The sequence below is a fragment of the Brassica rapa genome, chromosome A07 (genome assembly GCF_000309985.2).
Source record: "Brassica rapa cultivar Chiifu-401-42 chromosome A07, CAAS_Brap_v3.01, whole genome shotgun sequence".
Lineage (NCBI taxonomy): Eukaryota > Viridiplantae > Streptophyta > Magnoliopsida > Brassicales > Brassicaceae > Brassica > Brassica rapa.
The window spans coordinates 2,039,037-2,064,932 of record NC_024801.2 but is presented as its reverse complement, the minus strand read 5'-3'; the positions used below and the strand labels follow the sequence as shown (position 1 = coordinate 2,064,932).

General features: G+C 32.8%; 4 protein-coding genes, 1 long non-coding RNA gene and 1 other non-coding gene across 7 annotated transcripts; 3 read left to right on the top strand and 3 right to left on the bottom strand.

Moving 5' to 3' along the window:
* Nucleotides 1-142: 142 nt before the first annotated feature.
* On the top strand, nucleotides 143-1,345 carry LOC103828437 (60S ribosomal protein L8-1). The gene is made up of 2 exons (XM_009104039.3): nucleotides 143-646; nucleotides 845-1,345. Exons 1-2 carry the CDS (start codon nucleotides 207-209, stop codon nucleotides 1,179-1,181), a joined length of 777 nt encoding a protein of 258 aa, XP_009102287.2. The 5' UTR covers nucleotides 143-206; the 3' UTR covers nucleotides 1,182-1,345.
* Nucleotides 1,201-8,516, bottom strand: LOC117126591. The gene is made up of 2 exons (XR_004449241.1): nucleotides 8,014-8,516; nucleotides 1,201-5,971 (listed from the first exon to the last, which is right to left on the bottom strand). It is a non-coding gene; the product is annotated as an uncharacterized LOC117126591 (long non-coding RNA).
* Nucleotides 2,051-2,152, bottom strand: LOC117127041. Its single transcript, XR_004449799.1, has one exon. It is a non-coding gene; the product is annotated as a U6 spliceosomal RNA (small nuclear RNA).
* Nucleotides 8,517-12,391: 3,875 nt separating the features above from the next.
* Nucleotides 12,392-13,699, top strand: LOC103828435 (peptidyl-prolyl cis-trans isomerase Pin1). The gene is made up of 2 exons (XM_009104038.2): nucleotides 12,392-12,842; nucleotides 13,321-13,699. The coding sequence occupies exons 1-2, from the start codon at nucleotides 12,608-12,610 to the stop codon at nucleotides 13,443-13,445; spliced, it is 360 nt and encodes a 119-aa protein (XP_009102286.1). The 5' UTR covers nucleotides 12,392-12,607; the 3' UTR covers nucleotides 13,446-13,699.
* A 2,186-nt stretch (nucleotides 13,700-15,885) lies between these two features.
* LOC103828434 (binding partner of ACD11 1) lies at nucleotides 15,886-17,930 on the top strand. 2 transcript variants are annotated; one of them, XM_009104035.3, is made up of 8 exons: nucleotides 15,886-16,101; nucleotides 16,186-16,289; nucleotides 16,368-16,446; nucleotides 16,661-16,735; nucleotides 16,825-16,866; nucleotides 16,940-17,274; nucleotides 17,367-17,490; nucleotides 17,624-17,930. In XM_009104035.3, the coding sequence occupies exons 1-8, from the start codon at nucleotides 16,090-16,092 to the stop codon at nucleotides 17,642-17,644; spliced, it is 792 nt and encodes a 263-aa protein (XP_009102283.1). In that variant the 5' UTR covers nucleotides 15,886-16,089; the 3' UTR covers nucleotides 17,645-17,930. The 2 variants fall into 2 exon arrangements, with proteins under 2 accessions (XP_009102283.1, XP_009102284.1); XM_009104036.1 differs by lacking the exon at nucleotides 15,886-16,101 and having other exon boundaries at nucleotides 16,180-16,289.
* Nucleotides 17,931-20,312: 2,382 nt separating this feature from the next.
* LOC103828433 (NAC domain-containing protein 37) lies at nucleotides 20,313-25,150 on the bottom strand. The gene is given in 5 exon segments (XM_009104034.3): nucleotides 20,313-21,190; nucleotides 21,193-21,562; nucleotides 23,364-23,635; nucleotides 23,761-23,931; nucleotides 24,983-25,150. Coding segments are annotated over 4 exon segments (1,083 nt in total). The 5' UTR covers nucleotides 23,918-23,931; nucleotides 24,983-25,150; the 3' UTR covers nucleotides 20,313-20,906.
* Nucleotides 25,151-25,896: the final 746 nt, after the last annotated feature.

Genomic DNA, 25,896 nt, shown 5'->3' with positions numbered 1-25,896 from the left:
TCAAGCATCGATTTATAAACCTTTCATCATGATTTAGGCTTTTGTATGAGTTTAAACTGATACGGTGGGCTTTAATTCTAATAGCCCAAGCCCATTAGGGTTGAAACGACTTCAGGTTGCACAATAAAAAGTCATTTTTTTTTCTCACTCTCGACTTCGGTCTCAAACCCTAATTGTAATCTGCGCCGTCGAGCCTCCATCGATCAATGGGTCGTGTCATCAGAGCTCAACGTAAGGGAGCAGGTTCCGTCTTCAAGTCCCACACCCACCACCGCAAGGGTCCAGCCAAGTTCCGTAGCCTCGACTACGGCGAGAGAAATGGATACCTCAAGGGCGTCGTGACCGAGATCATCCACGATCCCGGCCGTGGTGCGCCGCTAGCTCGCGTCGCGTTCCGTCATCCTTTCCGTTACAAGAAGCAGAAGGAGCTCTTCGTCGCCGCCGAGGGTATGTACACCGGACAGTTCCTGTACTGCGGTAAGAGAGCCACTCTCGTTGTCGGAAATGTTCTCCCGCTTAGAGCTATCCCCGAAGGAGCTGTTGTCTGTAACGTCGAGCATCATGTCGGTGATCGTGGTGTGCTCGCTAGAGCTTCTGGTGATTACGCTATTGTTATTTCGCACAACCCTGACAACGACACTACTAGGTTTGTTTCTGGATTCAGACATGACTGTTTATATGTAATGAAAATGGCATAATCGTTGAGATCTGTTGGTTGGTTTGTTAGTGTTGGTTCCAAAGTTTCTGTCTTTGTAACAGTTTGTTGTAGTATAGAATGATTGGTTTGAATAGATTTTTGTTTCTCAATTTTACACTGATGAATCAATTATATATGTTTTGACAGGATCAAGCTGCCATCTGGTTCCAAGAAGATTGTTCCTAGTGGTTGCAGGGCCATGATTGGTCAAGTTGCTGGTGGAGGAAGGACTGAGAAGCCGATGCTCAAGGCAGGAAACGCTTACCACAAGTACCGTGTGAAGAGAAACTCATGGCCTAAGGTTCGTGGTGTGGCTATGAATCCAGTTGAGCATCCTCATGGAGGAGGTAACCATCAGCACATTGGTCACGCAAGTACGGTTAGGCGTGATGCACCACCAGGGCAGAAGGTTGGTCTTATTGCTGCTAGGAGGACTGGTCGTCTCAGAGGTCAAGCTGCTGCTTCTGCTGCCAAGGCTGACTAGTTTTAAGATACTTGTTTGAGTTTTGTTGTATTTCCTTTTGGACCTTGTTGTGTTCTGAAATCTCAAAAAGATTTTGTTATAATCTTGTCCTTCTCTGTCCAAGTTATTATGCCTTTGCAATTTTCATTTCACATTTTTTAAATATATTTGTGCATCTCTCGTTTTGTTCTAAAATTAAATTATATATTCGTGGTAATACTTTCTGGATGCTAATCGAATCTTGCGTCAGTTTGTAACAACATTCTAAAAGCTGTAGAAACAACCTTAAATATATAATCGGCGAAGATTTTACCTTAAATATATAATCGGCGAAGATTTTGATGACTCTTCTCAAGTCTAGGCACAAACTTAATTTGTGCTCAACGTTGTTACTTACGCACATTCACTGCAAAGACTGATATACACAGCTTTGGCGCGTTCATGTAAGCTTTTGTGCTCATTGAGGATCTTATTTTATCAAAACTCCTGATTCATGTTTCTAAAATACTGAGAAAGTTCAGATATAAGTAGAGATGTGAGCAACGTAGATGCTTAGCTCGTTAAAGCGTTTTCTTAACAAAATGATTTGCTTTGAAATGCATAGAAAATTCACAGGTGTACTTATGTGAATGTAGTAAGAGACAAGCCTCCAAATTCTCCTGTTTCTGTGTCTAAACTGGAAATCTGAGCAGTGTTGAGTACACAGAAGAAGAGATGCCTAATCCTCAATTAAAAGGCATCAATGGCAGTTGGTTCTTAAAAGAAGAATTTGTTCAAAAAGGGTTCATGACAAGTAATAGGATTTCATAACCACGGAGCAGTTTCCGTGGATGTTGGTCCATCCAAAACTCAGAAACATGGAAAACCAAACCCGATCCGGAAAATTTTAGAAACAATTTGGACATTTCTCAATTTGTGCATGTCATCCTTGCGCAAAGGCCATGCTAATCTTATTTGAATATGGTTTTGAAGGTTTTGTCTTTGAATATGAGCTATGGTTAAATTGATCGTGCTAATAATTTGTTGTTGTAAAGAATGATTGGTTTAAATACATTTGTTTCTCAATTTCACTTTGATTAATGGGTTATATATGTTGTGAGATGATCGAGTTGCCATCTGCTTCGAAGAAGATTGTTCCGAGTGGATGCAGGGCTATGATCGGTCAAGTTGCTGGTGGTGGAAAGACTGAGAAGCCGATGATCAAGGCAGAAAACACATACCACAAGTACAGTGTTAAGAGGAACTCATGGCCTAAGGATCGTGGTGTGGCTATATGAATCCAGTGGAGGATCCCAATGGAGGAGGTAACCATCAGCACATTGGTCACGTCAGTGCTGTTAGACGTGATGCAGCTCCGGGACAGAAGGTTGGTCTTATTGCTGCTAGGAGAACTGGTCGTATCAGAGGGCAAGATGCTGCTTCTGCTGCCAAGGCCGACTAGGTTTAATAAAATATTTTTGTTTGTGTTTTGCTGTGTTTCCTTTTGGACATTATTGTGTTCTGAAATCTCGAAGATTTGCTATAGTTGTGCCTTTCTCTTTAGAATCTTTTGTTATGGTTTTGCAAAATTTTGTGCCCCAAATTTTGATTATATTTTTGCATTTGTTGTTTCGTTTTAAAATTATACAGTTAAAAGCGGGTACCATGTCCAAAGAGCAGTGGATTATGAGGACGTTGCCAATCAGGTTCATTCCTCTCCTCTTTTAATGCATCAGCATAACCTCATTAATAGGCTGTGGAATCTTAGCATACCACCTCAAGTAAATATTTTCTGGTGGAAAGTTCTTCATAAAGGCCTATCGATGGCTGAAAATTTGAACATGAGAGGAATCATAATATATAGATATTTCTAGGTTTGTGGAGAAGAGATTGAAAGTATCTATCATATGTTAATATCATGTAGAGTGGCGAAAGAAATCTGGTCTTTCTCTCTTGGCGAACTTTCTTGCCAACAAGAATCTGACAATGCTATCTTTGAGGTTTTCCAGAACTTGATGGACATAATAAAAAATTCCCAACCTCTTAATACTCTTCCATTCTTTGTAGGTTGGAGAATTTGGAAAATCCGTAATAAGCTTGTTTATGAGAACAAAAGGGACCATATAGCTCTAGTTGTTAATGTTACGCTAATGGATGAAAGAGTTTGGAGAGAGGCAAATCAGTTAGGGATGCACTCATCTCAGGTTACTCGTTCTTCCTCTTTGAACTCCATAACTGATGTTCTCCATCATGAAACAGAATACTATTGTAGATGACTAGATGCATCATGGAAGTCACCAACTAAACATGTTGGAGTAGGATTAACCCTTGAGCCAAAATTCTCTCAAATAAGAGATGAGATGTAACACTTAGGGATCGAATCCACATGGAGTGGGGGCACACAATAGATCAGATGAATAGTAAGATCAAACTAGGTAAACGATTATTAAGACTGTAAATATTAAATAGCAGTAAATAAGATAGATGAGATGTGTGTTCACAGATAAGATAAAACCTAGACTTTCAGGTTAGGTAATCCAAATTATGATATAGTTGCTAAGTGCATGTGATAATCAATCCTAGAACTCGAATAGTAATGTAAGATATCAAGCTCTCGCTGCGAGTCTACGTGTTTGAATCGATGTCAACACTCTCGTGTGTCATATGGAATGGGTGTCGATCGATACACCTATAGGGTGTCGATCGATAAACTTCCAAACAAGCTTTAAGATTAGATCGATAAGTTCACTAAATTGGTTAAACCAGCTAGGTACAGCTCATGTCTAACAACCTAGCTTAGCAGAATTATTGCTAAGTATGAGCTTACTCTCGCAGTTGTTAACTCCTAAATCATGATCCTAGTTAGCTACTCTAGAATGCAAGCAATAAGTCCTAACTCTGTGAAGGATGTTAATTGATCACTTTAGCAGTTCTAATATTAGTAATTCACCATAACCATATAAACCCTAAGTCTAACAAGGTAACTACTCAAAAATAATCAAACAAGACATAAAGATAAACTGAATGAATTGCATTTATAGACTTTTGTTATTCGTTTGTATATTATAACCCAAAATAAATAAATAAAATGGCTCAACGTACAAGGCACAAAAAAAATTTAAGCTTCATAAATACTAGCCCTTATAGAATGGTTTACCCCAAGGAAAAAATTCTTTGGTCGGTTTCTTATTTTTCACTAAAGAAACACCTTTAAGATCAGCAATATATTCGTGTATCTGACCACATCGAGTCATTGCGGCTCCTCTATATGCTCTCCATAATATAACATCACGGTAATTCTTCAAGTCCGTCCTTTTATATTTCCATACTATTCTATTTTTTCCTCTCTCTACAACCTGAAAGTTGTATATTTCATTGAATTGTACATACTTGTAATCTTTGTGTTCGCCTCTGTTGGACTCGCAGACTACAACGAGTGTATGATCAGCTGTAAGTTGGTTTTTAAATTGTAAAGTGTTTGGAGAACACCCACTAGTTTTTTTAGAACCAAAACACATAACAATAACTAATATAAAAATAATGAGATGATTCATTTTAGATCTAAAAACTCAAATACCCAAAGGGTAGTATTTATAGTTTCTTTTGGGATATATAATGTAACATGCCAAATATACAGAAAAATATTGACCAACTAAACTTATGGCTGAATGGCATTCAGTGTCGAAAAGTAAGGTAATTCCATAAGATTAAATTAAATAAATTAAAAATTGCAAATTAATGTTGACCATTGTAACTAAAAAACAAAAGTATAAGATTGTAGAAAATTATGGAAGTGTAATACCAAGAGAGTCTCTTCACATCATTTACTCTCTTCTTGGTAAATTTTTTTTTGGTTATTTCAACACTACCAAACTCTTTGCTTCAACTGTGGCATTATAGGCCATTCTCCAATTTACCAGTCTCTCTCTAACAGGAAGCCTGTTTAGGTTGACTGTCCAAAACGTGAGAGCATGGCGAGGTATTGCATTCTTGAACTGAACTGCTTTGGCCCATGGTTTAGTCGTATGTCTGATGGTCTTAGTAAGTCCCATGTTACCTTGGTTGAATATTCAAGACGGAGATGACCTGTTTTTCTCCATTAAAATCTGACTCGACTGTTTGTTTTGGAGTTCCCATTAGGCATGGACCATTTTCCCCTGCAACATCAACTAGTGTCCCGAAAGAGCTCCATCTCCAATTTTACACGAGAGAAACAGTTTTGCACTTCATCTATGCTATTAAAAGAGAAATCATGACTTTTTAACCTTGTTCGAAACTACGCTGGGCCTAGCGCCGAATAAATTAACGGGATTTACGCAGAGATTAATCGGGGTCTAGTTTTAAAACTATTATTGCTATATTTATGTTATATATATAATATATTTTCAAACTAAGTCAAAATATGTTACATGGTGACGTGGTTTGTGAGTGGTTTTACGTCCAAGAGGTGTTGGGATCGAATAAAAGTCATTGCTATCCATATCAGATTTTTTCCTTATACTTAAGTAAAGGACAAAAATGACATTTTGCTCCATCATTTTCCGGACTTTAACTCTAAATGCCCTTATGAAAAAAAATTCATTCTTCTTGTCCCTTCTCTTTTCCCATTACCCCTTTGTCTTTGAATTCCCTATAATAACCATTATTTCTTTAATATATTTCTTCTCCACCTCATTAATTCATTTAATTTTTCAATTAAATACACTCAACCAAACACAACAACCAAATGGAGTCAACAAACAACCTTAACCAATCAGATTTACCTTGGCCCACATGTCTTCATGTTCCCTCTCCTCTCTCCTCTGTCCGCGTGAAGAGCTCTTCTTCCCATCCTTCATTGGCGATTTTGAAGCTTAAACATCAGGTAATTCTTGTCCGTTTTTCATGAAATTTTGTGTGAAATATCTTTTAAATGTTTGTGTAAACCATGAGTAACCTAAAAAAGTAAGAATTGATAAAAATTTGAAAGAGAAAAAATGAATTTGAAAACTGTGTATATGAATTTCGGGTTTAATTTATATCCGTTTTTGATGAAATTTTTGCTGGAATACTTATAAAAATAAGTGTATATATCGGCTAGTGTAACAAAAGAAAGGTTGAATGCAAATTTTAAGAGATATAAAAGGATTTTGTAAACTGTAGTTATTGGTTTTAGGGTATATTTTATGTACGTTTTGAGCCTGTTTTGATGATTTCTTCGGTGTAATTTCATTAATATGAATTATATAACATGGGTAATGCAAAATCCGAACAAAATCGGACTAAAAAGTTGATTAATTAGTGCAAGGATAATTTCTGGGTATTACTAAGATAACCCGTTTTACTAAGGCAACGTGGTATTACTGATACTACTGGTGTTACTATGTTTACAAATATTACTAGTATTACTGGTTTTACTATGTATATAGTATTGAAAAAAATGGATCATTTCTAGAAAGTTGCTTACATTATTTATTTTTTGTATTTTCATAACAATATCCTAACAAGATATTTAATTCTCTTTTTATTTCATCAAAATGTTATTAGATATGGATAATTTCGAAAATATATTTATTCCATCAATCAATCTATACTATTAAACCAGAATCCCGAATAGGATTCTGCCCTTGCCTTTTCAAGTTATTTACCACCAAATGCTATTCTCTTAAATTTTTTTTAACAAATCGTCAATGACTTAAGGCCCAAACCGAATGCATACTATAAAGGCCCAAACCGTATGCATACCTGAATAATCCTCATTTTTGAAACATGATCAAGGCCCTATAACATGAAACCATCTTCATCTTTTCTCAAACCCTATACCCTAAAATGAAAAGGCTTAAAATATGAAAAAAACTTCCGAACAACTCACGTGTGCAAATAAAGCTTATTTAGACAATAAGAGTTATTAAAAATATGACTTATTTAGACTAATAATATTTCTCAAACCTTATACCCTAACGTATTCATACGCATTCTCATGTTTGTTACAGAGAAAGATTTTAAAAACATAACCTAATGGTTCGTTTATTCCATATTTCTATGATATATTCAATATTTGTTAAATGTATATATATCTATGAGAAATCAATTATTTAAAAAATTAACCAATCCCATATCTAATAGATACGGTTTATTTTAAAATAACTGATTGTTTTTTTCTAATATGGAGTTTCGATACCATATCTATTCTAACTATAATTTTAACAACATAATATTTCCCTATAAGATTTTCCGATTAAAAAGGTGGAAGGTATGTAGCGCCTACAATCACGGTGCAAATAAATGTACAACCAAATTTAGAAAATGAAGATACACAAATGCTACATTCAAAGTTCAAAAATATCTTTCTATAATCTAGATTGCGTGTAACTTACTCACAGAATATATTTTAAAAATTTCTGGTAACTGCATTTAGTACTATTAGCGATAAAGATCTCACAAATATTTAGAGTAGCCTACAAGTTTTCAAATAACCTAATCTACTCTTCCTATAACCTCTTCCTATTATAAATACCCACGCCTCTTCCTAAAACACTCATACCGCAAAACCAAAAGAATGGATTCTAAAGCGCTCAACAACACAGCAAATGATTCTACTGAACAAATCACCGCCATCAGCGACTTGAAGCCAAAGCACACTACTAAGAAGGTTCATGTCAAGGTTCTACATTCGTGGACACAAAACATCAATCAAGGGGGGGGGGGGGAACCATGGAATTCGTTTTGGCTGATGAGAATGTAAGAAATCCATACTTTTTCAATAGAATAGTGTTTTTTATAAAATTTTTTTTGTAATTTGAGCATTGACTTAATTGATGTTAATATTTCTAATTTATTTAATTGTAACATGTACAAGGGGCATAAAATTCATGCAAGCTGCAAAAAGACTTACTTTGAGAGTAAAGGAAGGCTTCTTCTGGTTGGAGTATGGCGCAACATCAGAAACTTCCAAGTCAGGCCTGCTGGAGGAGCATGGGTTTGTCTCTAACTTGGGTTTGTATTTCTTTGCAGTCATGTCTTTGTCCCATGTCCTTCAAATGAATAAAGCTTCTGTCTCTAAACCTTTGACTGCTCGACCGGCTGTGCTCGACCTGCTGTGTAAATCTCCTGTTGTGTACAACAGACTGCACCACCTGTACATCAATTGTATATTTAATTAAGTCAACTCACTAAACGGTAAAACATATACCGTTTCTCATTTCTAAATCAACCAAATAAACCTATAGTCCGAGACTTATCTGTGTACTGCAAGGTTTTTGATAGACTTTGCCTCATGGCCTTCATCATTATTCAACTGTCAGCTTTGTGCTGTTAAATTAGGAAACAACATTAAGTCTAAAGTCGATATTTTCCAAATATTGAATATGACTTTCGTGGATGAATAGATGAAAGAAAAACTATGTTCCAATGGCAGGTATATTATATCTAATGTAAAAAAGACAAACTTTCTGAAAATAACTTATCTTTTATATTGAAGTCATGTTTTCCTTCATAGGAGAATGAAGTCTGTAGTCTTTGATTGATTCACATCGTCTTCAGACTCTTCGAAATCATTTCAATCTCACATTGATAAGAAATCTGAAATCAAACAAAACGTTACAATTTGATATCTGTTATTTACAAATCTCAAGAACAGATGATATTATATTTACCATTTGGTTGTCTTCCAACTCTTCTTATGATACAATCGACAACCATCCCAGACTCATCTTTGTTCACAAGATTTTGCCGTCAGCTCTGAAATACAAAACAATAACATTTTTTTTAAATCATCAATGATGTTAGAGATGGGCCAAATATAAAAGAAAAATCTGACCTAGATATTGGGTATGGTCAAATCCTCGGTGAATCTACCGAATTTTAAAGCTTCTGTTTCACTTTGTTTCCTTAAAAAAAAAGAAAAAAAAGTAAGCAACAGATTTAACTAAAACAGATTAGTTGAATCGGGCTTTCAAAACTTACATGCTTTTATAAGATCTTTGACTTCCTCTTCGATCCAAGTTCTTAACAAGATCTGAACAGATCTGAGATCTCAGTGCTCTGTTCCGTGGACTTGAGAAAGAGCTTTTACTCTGTCAATTGCATGTGGTTTCAATTGTTAAAAACCAAGAACAAAAAATAACAAAGATTTAATGATCGAAGAATGTATTGTAATACTTACCTTTTATAACACACAGAGATGAACAAGACATGAGATTACTCCTTCTGATTTTTTTGTTCTATCTTCGAATCGGAAACAACGAGGATCGTCGATTGCTTTTCTAATTTGAGAGAAGTTACGGAGAAAAGGAATATGTCGGCATAGTTATTGTCTTTTTACTTTCACTATCTGATTTTTTAATAATACTAAAGAATCAGATTTTTTTGTCTTTTTAATTTCAATAAAGAAAATATTTAATATATTTTTGGACCATCTTATAGTGTCTCAAGCCGAGATATATATGCAAAAAAGACTTAATTCATATTCCAATGTGGACTAATAAGTTTGAAAAATAATTTCAACATCCCATTAAACAAATCTGAGAAAATGATATTAATTACACTTTAAAAAAACTTTACATAATTAACACAAATCATCTACTGCTACCCTTACATATACATAATGATCACCCAAAAACAAAGAAAAAAAACTACAAAACTATACAAAACAAATTATATTTTTAATTTTAAAAATTACATTTATAGTTTTTAATTATTATAAATTTGGAAAATTATAGATACCAAATTAGTTTTTAGTTTTGATAGTAAAATATGTCTGATAATATTAAAAAACCCACTTAATATTTGAACTCTTTCAAAACCTCTCAACTATAAATACATGTATATATATATATATATATATATGTATACTTATCATCCTATTTATATAAAACCACTACTACAAATATAACATAAAAACACTGATTAAAAAATATACATGTTATACATGTTATAAATAAAATATATTTCAAAATAAGATAATCCCGCGCTTTGAAAGCGCGGGTCAAAATCTAGTATATAATTATAGTTGCATATAACCATTTATAATATACTTAACTAGATACTGATCCGCGCTGTGCGCGGATATTGTTTTTGTAAATTTTTATTAGAATTATTCATATTAGTCATGGGCATTTAGTTTTTGGTTTCGGTTCCCTGGTTCGATTTTAGAGATTTAAGATCCATTCGGATTTTTAGAAAATTTGATTTTGTTCCGGTTCTTATTTTTTGGTTTTCAGTTTGGGTAACAAAATTCAGAATCAGCTAATATCCGAGATAATTTTAGATTCTATTCGGTTCTGGTAATATTCCATTTTTCTGTTAATTTGATTTAAAAATCATAAAATTCAGGTATTTTATATTATTAAATATCAGTTTTTTGGTTTTCGGATAAAAAAATTGGATATCAGTGACGTTTCTATTTTGATAAAAATATTCTGGTAATTCAGATTTTGTGTATTTTGTTTTTAAATAATATTTTTAATTTATTTGAGATTAGATTATTTCATTTTGAGTTTTTATTTATAATATACTTCTTCCTTACAATTTACGTTTTTTGGAGAACTCCTTATAATTTAATTTTGTTTTGTTGTTAAGACTTGTCATGAATATATGCACACATTTGGTTGTTTTCTTTTTTTTTTAATTTAATCAAACGAATATAAACACCTTTGGGCCATATGATCAAATTGATAGACGTAATGGACCCATTAATTTGAAAATTATTTTATAAAAAAAAATATGTTTTATATATATATATATATTTTTAAAGTTAAAAAAATCTCCAAATAAACGGTTATTATTTGGATATATTGGATAACATCTACTTTCGATTCAACCTAAGATATTTTTTATATCGATTAAAAATTTGATTATTTTTTTATTAGTTTAATTCGATTTTGGTCTTAAATTTTTAAATATATTTTAGTAAGAATATGAATAATTTAATATATGATGTTATGAGAATCAAATAGTTAAAATAAGCTAAAGTGTTGATTGACTCAATTAACAACTATAGTCTTTTGATACCTCATGCATATATATATATATAGCATATATATATATATATATAAATTATACAAGAAATACTTAATTGTAATAAATGGTTAATATTTCTATAATATTTTAGAATTTCATATTTATTTATTAATATGTTGAGTCATTCTATAATTTATATGTAGAAAAATACTACAGTAAAAAATAATATATTATTATTTAATTTAATCTTTCCTTTTAGATATAAGAATTTGATTGGTCCAGTTACTTATTTTGTGGGTATATTGTGTTACAATTCTTTCACATTAAAGTACAACTATTTTTAATCTAACTTATTCAAGTCAAATTAATTGTATTCATTGTATTAGTTTGGTTCTTCATCTTAGATGTCTAAGTATATTTTTAATTTTTAATATTGTGGTATATGTTAATTGGTAAAAATAAAATTAGAAAAAATAAAGTGATTATGGAAGTTGGATAAAAAACATATCCGACAAATTTTAAAAGGGAAGATTGTCATAATTATCACATTCATAGTACTACTTTTTTTTCATGTTTACACTAATCACTTTTACCTTCACTTTTAATGATATTGTGGTATATGTTAATTGGTAAAAATAAAATTAGAAAAAATAAAGTGATTATGGAAGTTGGATAAAAAACATATCCGACAAATTTTAAAAGGGAAGATTGTCATAATTATCACATTCATAGTACTACTTTTTATGTTTACACTAATCACTTTTACCTTCACTTTTAATGAAAGGTAAAAAACACTTATACTCATAGTGTTAAATAATTTAGACTTAGGGTTTAGAGTTGAGGGGTGGAGTGAGTTTTTGGAATGTGAAATTTAAACTTTTAATAAATATATAAATAAATACTTAAAAATATATAAAAATAGTTTCAAACATAATTTTTGATTTTCAAAAACAAATTTTGAAAAAAATAAAAAATAAAAATTTTGAAAAAAGAAAATTCAAAAAAAAAATTATAAAAAAGTTCGAATTTGAAAAAGTATAATTCGAAAACATAAAAAAGATTATTGTTTTTTATTTTTTTTAAAGTTTTTTTAATTTAAATAATGATTTATTATATATATAGATAACAAAAGTATAAGAGTCTTTTGCGGAAAAATACATTTTTGAAAATGTCCCTTTGGTCGTAGAGATGAAAAGTGGTAAATAAAAATTTTCCTTTTTTTTTAAACCCAAGAATTGATGAATTTCTAAAACTTATTTTCTATACCGAATGGAACCGGTTAGAAACTGAATACGGAATGTTGACAATACCTTTTTTTGGGTTGGCATATAAAAGACGCTTCTCAAAGAAGAGAGAGAGAGAGAGTCCGCCGCACACTCTTTAACTTCTCAATCCCCAAATCTTCGAAGATAGATTCAGATCGGAAACGTAAGAAAGACTCTGTCTCTTCGACAGATCGACCGTCGGAGGAGAAACCAAAGGACAAGAGAGACGATCACCACAGCAACAAGCACCGTAAGAAGAGCAAGATGTCGTCGAGAGACCAAGTCAAGGCGTCGCACATTCTGATCAAGCATCAGGGATCTCGCAGGAAGGCGTCGTGGAAGGATCCCGAAGGAAAAGTCATTATGACCACCACCAGAGAAGCAGCCGTCGAGCAGCTTAAATCGATCCGCGAAGACATCCTCTCGGGCAAAGCTAACTTCGAGGATGTGGCGGCTCGTGTTTCCGATTGTAGCTCCGCTAAACGCGGCGGCGATCTAGGTTTGTTTCGCTTCTCAACTCTATCAGATGAGTTTAGGTTTACTGAGGGAATATTGATTTCAGTTTGGGTTCTGCTGGATTGGTCTGTTTACATCATTCACCAATGTTTAAAGTTTCTTGCTTGATGTATCTTAGTGCTCATAAAGGTTACTAAAGTCTGCTTTGTTCATGAATCTTACTACTACTGCGTACTGGGATCATCACTAGTGTTATAAAGTATGCATTTTTTTCCTTGATTAATCTAGAATTGGTGCTCGTAAATCTTACTGTTGATGACTGCTTACATCATCACCGATGTTAACAGTGGAAAAAAGTTTTTTCATTGATGAATCTAGTAGGTGCTCATTAAAAACAAATCACGGAAAATTAGAATTTTTTTTTTTTTTGATTCAATGAATTTATAATTGCTGGTCATAAAAGTACTGAATAATCTATCCTTGGACTTCTCTAAAGATTATTGTACCAAACTGTGTTTCAGGTCCCTTCGGGCGAGGTCAAATGCAGAAGCCGTTTGAGGAAGCAACATACGCACTGAAGGTGGGAGATATAAGCGAGATTGTGGACACAGACAGTGGAGTCCATATCATAAAGAGAACAGCTTGATCTGTTTATCTCCTTCATGTATCAAAAGTTACCTTGTCTACTTGACCAAAGATGAAGAAGAAGAATAAGATAAAAAAAAAAAAAGCTTTGGTACTGTGGTTTTGATTCTGCATCTTTATATGGATTTGATACCAACCATACAAATGATAAGACAAGAAACTGTATCTTAATTTCTTCTCATAACTTCATAATAACGAATTTCTGTTGCGACAGTGACTTGTATTATTACCATCCATCTTTCTGTTTCAGTGTCACGTATCTCTAGCCTGCTTTCTTGAACACACAATAGCATGGTATTTTATAGAATACCATAATATCATATTTTTATAAATTAAGATAATAATAAGAGAAAAAGACTAGAATAGCACTAAACCAAGTTTATGTTCCCAAAGTAGCACTCAAGGCTCAAAGTCACAAAAATAGGTTTCATTAAAGAGGTAAATATACACTTATACCCCTTGGGTTAATTAATCCAAACCTTAGGGTTTAGAGTTAAGGGGTGGGGTTTTGGAATTAGGGTTTAAAATTTTATAAAAAAAAAATACTAAAATAAAAATAAAAATTTTAAAAACAGTTTCAAAAAGTATTTTTAAATTATAAAAAAAAAATTTGAAAAAAAAAAATTAAAAAAAAAAAAATTTGAAAAAAAAAATTATAAAAATTTCGAATCTGAAAACATATAATATGAAACTATAAAAAAAAAAATCTTTTTTTTCATTTTTTTATTTTTATTTTATTTATTTTTATTTATTTTTATTTATTTTTGTTTGTTTATTTAATTTTAAACCAAGGGTATTAGGGATATTTTACCCTTTAATGAATGTCATTTTTGTGACTTTCTACTTCTGGTGCTATTTTTGAGACATAAACTTCAAAAGGTGCTATTATTGACAATTGCCCTAATAATAATGTTCTCTGTTAAATTCCACAAAATAAATGGCGTCATGACAAAATGTTTCAATTTCCATATAAGATATACCATAAAAACAAGAAAGTTCTTTACAATTTTTTTTTTTTGTTTCCTTATAATAATAATAACTAGATTTTGATCCGTGCTTTCCTTATAATAATAACTAGATTTTGACCCGCGCTTTGAAAGCGCGGGATTTGTTTTCAAAATGCGGAGATTTGTTTTTGTTAACATATCAAAACATATATACTGCGGTTGTATTTTATAGGAAACAAAATTGTAAGATTCCCAATAGCCGGGTTGTATTTCGAGATACATAATTGAGAAATTGTTCTTATTTTTTACTTAGTACAACATATGCTAGGCATGGGCACTCGGGTCCTTGGGTCGGGTTTGGATCGGGTTTTGTCGGTTTGGATCCTTCGGATTTTGGAAATCTAGATCCGTATAGATATCTATAATCTTTTGGGTCGGTTACGGGTCGAGTCTTGTCGGATCCGAATCAGTTCGGATCTACAATTCTAATACCCGTAAAATACCCACAGTTTTTGAGTATATTTCGGATTTGGGTTGGTTCAGATATTTAGGAACCGAAATACCCGGACTGGACCCGACAATTCGAAATATATCGAATACTCTAAAAATATCCAAAGAACCGCAAAAATACATGAAAATTTATCCAAAAAATTAGACCCGAAAACCCAAAAGATACCCAAAATTTTAACTGAGTACCTGAATTATATTTTTTGAAAATCTAATTTTTACCCGAAAAATAAAATTATGCCCAAAACCCGAATCTGAAACTTTAAGGAATATCCAAAATACAAAAATATACCCAATCACTTAAATATACCTAATACACACAATAATATTTGGGTACTTGGATAGCCGATCGAGTCTCAGATAGGACCTGTACACGAACCGAGATCCGCAGTTATAAGAAAAAAGACCCAACAGATACTTTAACATGAATCCAGACCCAGACCCAAACCAGTATTTTTGGATCGGTTCTGATTCGAATCTTTCAATCCGAGTAAAATGTCCATACATAACAAATCCATCTAATTTAAAAGTATAGATTTTATATTGTTAAATAAAACACAAAGATAAATTATGATTTTTTTATGTTTCAAATTTTAAATTATGCATAAATATAATCGTACACATATAATATTTATGCTTAAGTGTAACTTAGAAACACAATATGATTATTATTATTCTTTTGCTAGATATAGGATAACATATTTTTATCTTAGCCATTAAATTTTAAAAAATAAATTGTAATGTTATTTGTAGTAATAGATACAGTATAACCTCTAGCCTGCTTTCTTGAACACACAATAGCATGGTATTTTATAGAATACCATAATATCATATTTTTATAAATTAAGATAATAATAATGTTCTCTGTTAAATTCCACAAAATAAATGGCATCATGACAAAATGTTTCAATTTCCATATAAGATATACCATAAAAACAAGAAAGTTCTTAACAATTGTTTTTTTGTTTCCTTATAATAATAATGCATTCCGTGTATATTGTGTGTGGAAATATATTTAAATAGCTTAATGAATTATTAACGAAGTATTAAAAAAGGAAATAAACGGTAATAGCTTAGCTGGAGGAGAAAGTGACAGGCAAGGGGTGAGTGAGTTGGCTGTTCAAATCTTTTTTACTTCTCTCTTCCGCAAAAATAATATTCTCTCCGCTCCCTTCCCTTCCGCCGCCGACAATGCAGCAGCAGGTGATGATTCCTACTTTGCTACTTTTACATAACCCTAATCTTACAATTCTTTGAGCTCGAAATTGATATTCTTTCGAGATGCAGACGAGAAGTGTTCGAGTGGAGAATGTGTCAGATCTGGCAACGGAGAGAGAGATTCACGAGTTTTTCTCCTTCTCCGGCGACATTGACCACATCGAGATCCTAAAGTACCCTTCTTCTTCCTTCTAATTAGCTTTGATTTTGATCGGATGCTTCTAACTCTCAAGTGTGGTTTTTGATTGCAGAGATGCTTCCGAGCAATCAAGAGTCGCGTTTGTCACCTTCACTGAACCTAAAGCCCTTGAAATCGCTCTCTTATTATCGGTATGTAATGTTTGCTATTTGCATCTTCTTCTTCCTTGAGCTGCCTCCTGCTGCTGCTTTGGTTATTTGTATAAAAGAGTGTGAAAGCTTCTGTATTTAGTATAAAATTATATTGTGTAAAGGCTTTTGTATTTGGGCTAGAAAAACTAAGTTCAAATTGTGTAACCCTTTTGAATTCTAAGCACAATCTTACTCTTTTTTTTGTCAATTACAGGGTGCCACAATTGTAGACAAGATCGTTACAATAACTCCAGCTGAAAACTATGTTCCTAGGCGTGAGATCATGCAGGTTTTGTCTTTGTATTCCAAGTTTCAGACTTTCTTTTTCACCCTCAAGTGTGTGAGCTCTGAATGATATCTTAGTCTCTCTTCTTGCAGCAAGTGGGAGAGAACACAATCCCCCCAACACCAACACGCCAGGTTTGTATTGTGTTCCATAACCCTCCCTTTTGATAGGAAAGAACGATTGAAAGTTGAACAACTTTGTTTGCAGACCGCGGATGGCAATGGTGGTAGAGCTTACGTTAGCAAAGCGCAAGATGTGATGGCTACTGTTTTGGCCAAAGGTTCTGCTCTTGGACAAGATGCTGTGAACAAAGCCAAGGCTTTTGATGAGTTGCACCAGCTAAGAGCCAATGCTTCCGCCAAAGTTTCTTCTTTTGACAAGAGAGTCCGGCTTAGCGAGAAGTTCAACGTGGGTATCTCTGTGGTCAACGAGAAAGTAAAATCTGTTGACCAGAGGCTTCAGGTTTCAGATAAAACCATGGCGGCTATATTTGCAGCTGAGAAGAAGTTAAACGACACTGGCTCAGCTGTCAAATCAAGCAGGTGGGTTTGTTAATCGCTGGCTGGCTGGCTATGTTCTGTTTGAAGAAAATGAGTTTTAGCTGATGATTTTATTTCTTTTTGTTTTTGAATAGGTATGTGACTGCTGGAGCTGCTTGGTTTAGTGGCGCTTTCAGCAAAGTTGCGAGAGCTGGTCAGCTTGCTGGCTCGAAAACCAAAGAGAAGTTCAATCTAGCCGTCTCCAATATAGCTTCCAAGGTGATTCATTCCAAATCAAGGACACAACACTAATACCAATTGTTGTTCTGAGTTTAGTATTGGCTGTGATGATAATTTTGAAGACTTGAGTATTCCTTTTGTGGCACATACTGATTGTTAATGGCTTCTACAGGATACACCGATTGCTGTATAATAAAAGTTGGAATGGAGTGAAAGCGTTGAAGTGAGGATCAATGAGTTAGCTGCTAAGAGCTATTATATGATTGGCCTTGTGTGAACAAATTTTGTGTGATAAATAGCATATTCCTATTCTTTTTAGTGTTCATTATATTCTGCATTGTTCCCTTAATTCACTTCATGTTTTTGCATCAGTGTAAGTGTGTTCGAATTGACTTTGGGTGTGTGTGTTTGTATTGTGTTTCCATTGAAGGACGCTAGAATTGCTTTAAAAGGTAAACTGCTTAACGTTTGGTTCTCCACCCCCATAAGCTTACCAATTGTCCATTTATGTTTACTTTTAATCGTTTTGACTGAACCATTTTTTAGTCCGTTTTATTTGCTTACAATCTGCACCTATATGTTTGAGATTCAAACAATTTCTTATTTCAAAAGTAACAACAGAGAAAATTTTCAAAAACTGTTTATACCAACAAGTTTTAAACGTCATTTTGTGTTACAAGAAACTTTACTCCAGAAGAAACAAAATTAATACTGTTTGTTCGCCGTCTGAAGAGATCAAACCGACTGCCACGGGTTAAAAGCCACGCACTCTACTGCTGAGCTAAGACGGTAACCATGTTAAGATTCGAGATTCTGTTATGGTAAAAGATTCTTCTATTTAAAGCATGAAGTGAAAAATATAGGGGGTGGCCAGCTCAGTGTTTGCCTATGAGTTAAAGTGTTAAACCAAGTAACCAACCAATACCTCTAGTTAGGCATGGGCATTTTAACCCGGACCCAAAAACTCGAACCGGAACCGATCCGAAATCACAGGTTCGGGTACAGGTACAAGTATGTATAGATTAAACTATTGGATATATTATTTATGGATCCATGGGTACAGGTGATTATTCATGTTCTAAATGTCGAAGAAAGTCTTGGGCTTGATGGTTTACAAAAAAAGAATCAAAAACAAATTTGTTTGGGCCAAATGGAGAAACCGATAAAAGTTGGCTAAGGAAAAAGATGGATTTCGACCAGGTCTTAAAGAAACATGTCTTGGCCCATATCAGGAGCATATTCTTCACTTTTCAAAATCCGGTCGTGGCTATATCAAGAGGCAATCCAAGTTTCAGTCAAAGACTTTATCTAGTCAAGTCTTTGTTTATATTTTCAATGTCTTGTTTTTAGAACATTCTTCTTTAGATTTCTACAACTTGCAATCCTATAAATAAGGCATATGAGCCACGAAATAAAGCACTGATTTTTCCCTTTTATTTGAGTTTATCTCTTTGTTCGTTGTAGAACACTTTCCGTTTCTTGGTGAGGTTATCTCCGAGTAAACAAATCTCTATTTCATTGGACTTGTGCATCATATCAAGCAACGTATAGAAACCCTTCTTTTGTTGGACTTGTGCGTCATATCAAGCAACAACTGAAGTCTGGTAGTATCAAGAGACTTTCCGAACCTCTTGTGTCACCGTTCAATCCACCAGTTCTCCCTTTCGGCGAGTTCTTATCCTCTTAGTCCGATTGAATGATCCTTCCCTATTTTAAGGCGTATCATGATGTGGACCCGAAATTAACAGGTTTTTTGCAGGTTTTTTATTTTCAGACCCGAACCGACCTAGACCCGGTAGGAGCCAACCCGAACCCAAACCAAAAAACTCTTAAGTACCTATTGGGTAATATGTTTTTAGACTCGAAAGACCTGGACCCGAAAAGAACCAACCCGAACCCGACCTGAAGACCCGAACTCGTACCTCTAGTTACGTACTAATGTAAATGGTTTGAACTAATTATCAAACAAGTTTAACCATTAAAGAACAGCCCAGTTTAGTTCGAACCATATTCAAACCGACGGATTGAGTTCTTGCACTATGGTTTCATTAATTAGGGGTATTTTTTGTTAATTTGGTAATATTACCACAATTTTAGAACTCTAAAAGACTACGTTCCAATAAATTGTGGGTATATTTTGATGAATTTAAAATTTTAACAAAAAGAATCCTCTTAATACGTAGTGTTTAGGAGCTAGGAGTCTGGGAGACAATAAATCATTAGCTTGATTAAAAAGTGCTCAATTATTCTTAATCATATTCATACAGAGACGTATTTAATTACGTTCTTTTTAGTAGAACAAAATCAAAAGTGGAACGTTTCCATTGGCAACATACATTTTCCTATAAGATCCTCCATTTTCCTCAGATGAATTGGTCTCTAGTATTTTCATACAGAGACGTATTTAATTACGTTCTTTTTAGTAGAACAAAATCAAAGGTGGAACGTTTCTATTGGCAACATATATTTTCCTATAAGATCCACCATTTACCTCAGGTGGAACGTTTCTATTGGCAACATACATTTTCCTATAAGATCCACCATTTACCTCAGATGAATTGGTCTCTAGTATTTTTCCAATTGGAAAAATTGTATGAGAAGTAAAGAGCGACGTCTAACTCTTACAATGTAAGATTCTTTCCTTTAACTTTTAAACATTAACAAGCACCAACGATAAGTTAACCAAATGGTTAAAAAATTTCTTGAATCACCCACCTAGTAAAGATTTAAGAGATTATATGTTCGATTTCTACTGGAAAGAATCTTCTCTCTTGAAAAGAGTTTATCTTATTTAATATGGTATAGGAAATGTGCATGCGTCCCTTCTACCTTCTAGTCATTTACTATATATATATATAAGTTTTTTTTTTTAACATTATATATATGTAAGTTAGCATACTCCTATATGGCAAGGCAGGTGTATGAGAATAATATGGTTTGGGTGTGTACATAGTTAGTCAACTTAAAACTTAAAACTCACAAGAATGTTAATGCTATATAGCAACTTTACCATTTGAATAAAGAACAAAAATGTTTCATATTATACACGAAATAGAAATAAAGTTTTAAAATTATGTAAAGGAAGACTCTTCCTCCCAAAGTTTCGTTAAGTACTACTGTTTGTGGAGGACAAAGCATGCCCAACGGACCCCGTTGTGCACACCGCACGCTCGACATCTCCTGGCCCCATTATAATCTTATAAAAAAATCAATTCTTATCTTTCTTGATTATTAATTAACTACCCCTTTAATGATCATCTCTATACTAAAAATTATAAATAATTCATAATATCATGAGGTAATGGTAACTCTAACCTAGACACTCAAACTCGAATATAAATATATAGTACGTATTCACAACGTACCCTAAAGCATATTTTCATATAAACATATATGAATTTGCATATGAATGATAAATGTATAAGACAAACGGACCAACAAATCTCACATGACACTTATATAGTTTCATTCATCAAATACGCAATCCCAGTATCATAATCCGTGTTTGAATTCAATAACTCACTAACGAACCTGTTCTCTTCGTCTCTCTCGTTCAACAACAACGAAGAATCCATCTCCATATCTTCATGATTTATATGATGACCAACATAATCTGAAGTTCCATTATCTTGGCTCATGAGTTGGGAAGCAACAAACTTGTCTAGCTCTCTCCAATCTCCTATCATCTTTACTTGCTTCTTCTTATTCTTTCTCTTATTCTCTCCGCTTATAACTGACTAAAGCTTGCTTCATCATCCAATGAGATTATGTAGTTACTATTGTTATCCATTGATGATATAGACATCGAGCTAGATGGCCTTTTCATCACCGGGAGAGAAGGGCTTTGGAGTTGTGGAAGCTGAATGAATTGATGATATGACTGCATATAGTTTAGATCATCAACCATTCCTTCTATCTCTTGCTTACACGTAAAACCTTTTCCGAAAATGTCATGTTTCTGATTATATATGTACTCAGTGGGGTCTATAATTGAGTTAACTCCACTTGACACGGCTTCATCGTAAAAGTAACTGGAGCTCCAAGTTTCCGTGTTTTTAGTTTGCCCTGTTGCTCTTTTCTTAAACGCTCTACAGACGACCCACCCTTCTTCCTAAAATATTCACATATATATACACAATGATCATAAAAGATATGACTTGTAATTAGAAACTTCCTCTAGTATGATTTTTTGAAGCAATTGATAAAGATTCATATAATCCATATATAGGACCAATGCAAACAAAAAGAAGGAGGAAAGGGCTTTAATTTAGTGAGACACACATAGGAACATGCTTAAAAAGTGTGAGACCGCAAGGAAGAAAGCTAGCAAAATGTGTAGGTACATACTCATGCAATCTATTAGAAATTCCTTTCTGAACTTTATTGACTTTAAAATATTGGAAAAAGCATATATATATACTTCATAAACACTATTATTTACAAACATATATATATATATATATATAAAGGATTATTGAACTGGAAAATTCTAGCTAACCAAAATTAATGGATTGAAAATTTAGATATCTATCTTATTAAAACTCAAGTACAAATTAAGTTTGTTTGGAAACATAGATAGCATTTAAAAAAAATGTTTGGAAACATGGATGCAGTTTAAAAAAACAAGTTTGTTTGGAAACATGGACATCAGTTTATTAAGAAAAAAAAAGTAATGGACTTATATTTTTTTAAAAAATTGGACGTCCATTATATTGTGAGAAACTATCTATCTGGTACCTAATCGGGTTCAGTTCATGTTTGTTTGGGTTTCGGGTTTCTGGGGTCAAAGATCTCAGCCCCATTCGAATATTTATAAATTTTAGTTCGGGTTCACTTCGAATTTTTGGGGATTCGGTTCGAGTTCAGATAATCCATTTAAATTACTTTTAAAATTTTAAAATTCATTATATACTTTAAATTTCTCAAAAACTATAAACAAAATAATATATTAAATATAAATTTGAATAATATATGCCAGAATACCTAAACTTAACATATAAATGAGTTTAGCTCAAATATTTGGATAGAGAATCAATAATTATTTTAAGTATATACTTTTACTATTTTATTTATTTACTATTGATTATTTATATATATATTTTCAAGTATTTAAACCAGCTTAAAAGTATCATATACATTCTAGATGTTTTTATATACATTAAATCTAAAAATAATTAATATATATCAGTATATAAATATATTTCGGATACATTCGGGTACTCAAAATAGTTCGGTTCGGATCGGATTCGGTTCTTCAAAAACCAAAATTTTAAATAATTCGGGTATTTAATCAATTTCGGTTCGGATTTGGTACTATTTTTTCGGAACGAGATCGGTTCGGTTCTTCAGGTTCAAGTATTTTGCTCATCCCTTATATTATTGACATAAAAACAAATAGAAACTTTGAAAAAATACGATCAAAGTCTAGTTAATGACTTAAAAGACAAGCAAAGAGAAATGAGATTGAGCTTTTTCATTTTTGGTTAGTAGAAAATTGCAAATTCTGCAGTGACTTCCGAAAGAAAAAAATTGGATATGTGTCTAGGTGAGATTTCTACTTTCTTCTTTTTTTTTTCTTCCTGATTGAATATGTGGATTATGGAATTCTACATGTCATTAAAGTGTAAGAGTTTCACCTAAAAGTTAGCATGTGTCTCAGAAAAGAGCCCAAGAGACAAGAAACCCTAATTAAAACAAAAGTGTTCTGTCCCCGTTAAAGTAGAAACACAAGTACTATCCCCATGTAAGTTTGTATGAGATATAAAAAGGTGAAAAGGTGAATGCAAAGCAGAACAAATTGTCATGATCAATCTTGGTTTTTTTTTTGTTTGGTAATCATGTTAAATTGATCAATCTAGGTTAATGAGGCCGGTCCACCAAATTGACAATGCTTTATATTAATAATACAATACCTGCGGCAGTGCGTTCTCATCTGACTCGAGCCGGTACTCATGGATGATCCAATCGGATTTTTGGCCATTGGGAGCACGTCCTTTGTAGAACACAAGTGTTTTCCTCATCCCAATCAGTTTTGTTTTGTCATAAACAGCTTTGTCTCTTCCCGTGGCTTTCCAAAATCCAGTCATGGTCGCTCTATTAGTCCTTGTCCCCGTTGGATATTTCTTGTCTTTGTGACTAAAAAAGTACCATTCATTCTGTTCCTCATGCCCGATTCGACATCGCTCTGTAATATATAAAATGTAAGCTCATAAATAAGATCATAGATACTCGTAACATGATGATAACATTATGATATATGAGATACAAAAATTAAACAATGGAAATATCTTTTGGTGTTTTGTAAGTAACCTTGTAGATCCCATGGTTCAATTTTGTAGAGATCGATGTCTCTAATGACATCGAGATCGATCTTTTGCGATGCGACTTTCTTCCTTAGATAGTACCCGACAAGCTCTTCGTCCGTCGGATGGAACCTAAATCCCGGAGGAACACTACAAGATTCCATTGACTCTATTGTTTCTACACCACAAAAAGTAAAGAAACCACAACATTAATATCAATATACATGCGTACGTACGTTAATTTATTTGAACATATATTATCAGTAAAGAAACCACAACATTAATATCAATATAATATTCCTTGTCATTCCTTGTCATTTCTTGAATTTCAAGAAACTATAGAAAAAAAATATTCTTTATCAAAATTGATATGAAACAAAAAGAATAAATATTCATATTCATTTTTTTTATTTGTTACTATTCATTTTTTTTCTACTAATTTCTATTTTTATTTTAATGGTCACAAGTCAGAACTTAAAAGTAAATATTAAAGTAGGCCAAGAAGAAAATGATAACAGTTTTTTAGAAGAAACATAACTATCAATTTTAGAGTAATTCTTTAACAGAAAATACATTCATAGAGTACTCTATAACATAAAAATCATTTCTAGAGTACTGGATAAATAGTTCATATATAAACTGTTATGAGGTATAATTATTAAGCTCATTTCGTTGTTTCCATTTATTATATCATCAATATCATGACTTATGTGGTTTACATATGATCAAGAACTTACATATACATGTATATCTGATCAAGAACTGGCATACATGCATATACTCTATATATATATATATACATAAAATATATTTACATGTGTGAAATTTAGGTTTTATGTTGCAGAATTCAAGGAGATGATGAGATCAGAACAAACGGACATGGAGAGGGTACTAATGATGATGTCTAAGTGGACAGTGCTAGTGTATATATGGAGGCAATGATCATCAATAACGGCGTTTTTCGTAAACCTCTTTTATATTTAAACATAATTTGAAAACCTAATCTGTTATAATAATTAGTAAATTAATTGATAACCCTAGCATCAAAATGAGCTTTTTCAAGGCAAAGAAAACATCTTATATATATGCACGGAAAGCTATATGTAATCAGAAAATAATATATGATCAAATAGATCAACTAACGATGCTTACAATACAAATAACCCTTACACAGAAGTCCATATAACACATATAATTAACAAAGAAAGAAAGAAAAAGAACACACGTACGCGTAAGTAGAGGCTATATAAATATGAATATGTTCTTCAACTCCCTTTGTTGATATATTAGGGTTACATTAGAAATCTTCTGCACAATAAATAGGAAACTATGTGAGACATTTTTAAAGAGAAGAAGTGAAGAGCGGACGAGGTAGAAGATGAATTAATGAGAAAGACGATCCAATTTGGTGAATATAAAGGCGAGAGAGAGCGTGGACCCCTTCATTGCGCGTGGCCTTCTCCATGTCCTCATTCACTCACGTCGCTCTCCTCTTGCTTTTAATGATTTCTAACTTCAACGGAGTTATTTATTCACACTTTTTACTATTATTGTTTTTTTCACAACAGATTAATAGATATGATTATGAACATTGTTATTCTATTTTGTATTTTAAAGTAGATTTAAGTTTCACTTTACACTACTTTATTTTTTTAATATAGTAATAAATATAAAATAGAGTATTTGTGATTCCATTTCCTGCTTGAACTTATGGTTTGTTAAAAACGAATACTTGCAATTTCGAATATTTGTAAGAAAATAAAATACTTGCAAATTAATTATCTCATTTTACTACTTTTTACTTGTGAACTACTTATAAATTACTTGTAAACTATTTACAAATTACTTGATAATTATTTGTAAGATATTTGATAATTATTTCTTTATTTTAGTTACTTCAGTTTTGCAAATGAGTTGAGAAACGTGTAGTTAACTATAATTCTAAACTAATAAATTTATTTATTCATCACGTGTATTCATTTATCATGTATTTTAAGTCAATATTGAACAACATTAAGAAGGAATGGGAACGGTTTTCTTCCACATCCACTAAAAATGTTTCTATAAATATACCAATTTGATTTAATTTATTTATCGTATAAATGAACCACATGTAATAAGCCATGATTAACACACAAACAAC

Bases quoted from the DNA above. Each gene is read 5' to 3' on its own strand.
- LOC103828435 (XM_009104038.2), top strand. From the start codon at position 12,608: ATGTCGTCGAGAGACCAAGTCAAGGCGTCGCACATTCTGATCAAGCAT. The intron at 12,843-13,320 runs GTTTGTTTCGCT...ACTGTGTTTCAG, and splicing joins TAAACGCGGCGGCGATCTAG to GTCCCTTCGGGCGAGGTCAA.
- LOC103828437 (XM_009104039.3), top strand. From the start codon at position 207: ATGGGTCGTGTCATCAGAGCTCAACGTAAGGGAGCAGGTTCCGTCTTC. The intron at 647-844 runs GTTTGTTTCTGG...ATGTTTTGACAG, and splicing joins CCTGACAACGACACTACTAG to GATCAAGCTGCCATCTGGTT.
- LOC103828434 (XM_009104035.3), top strand. The intron at 16,290-16,367 runs GTACCCTTCTTC...TTTTGATTGCAG, and splicing joins GACCACATCGAGATCCTAAA to AGATGCTTCCGAGCAATCAA. The intron at 16,447-16,660 runs GTATGTAATGTT...TGTCAATTACAG, and splicing joins AAATCGCTCTCTTATTATCG to GGTGCCACAATTGTAGACAA.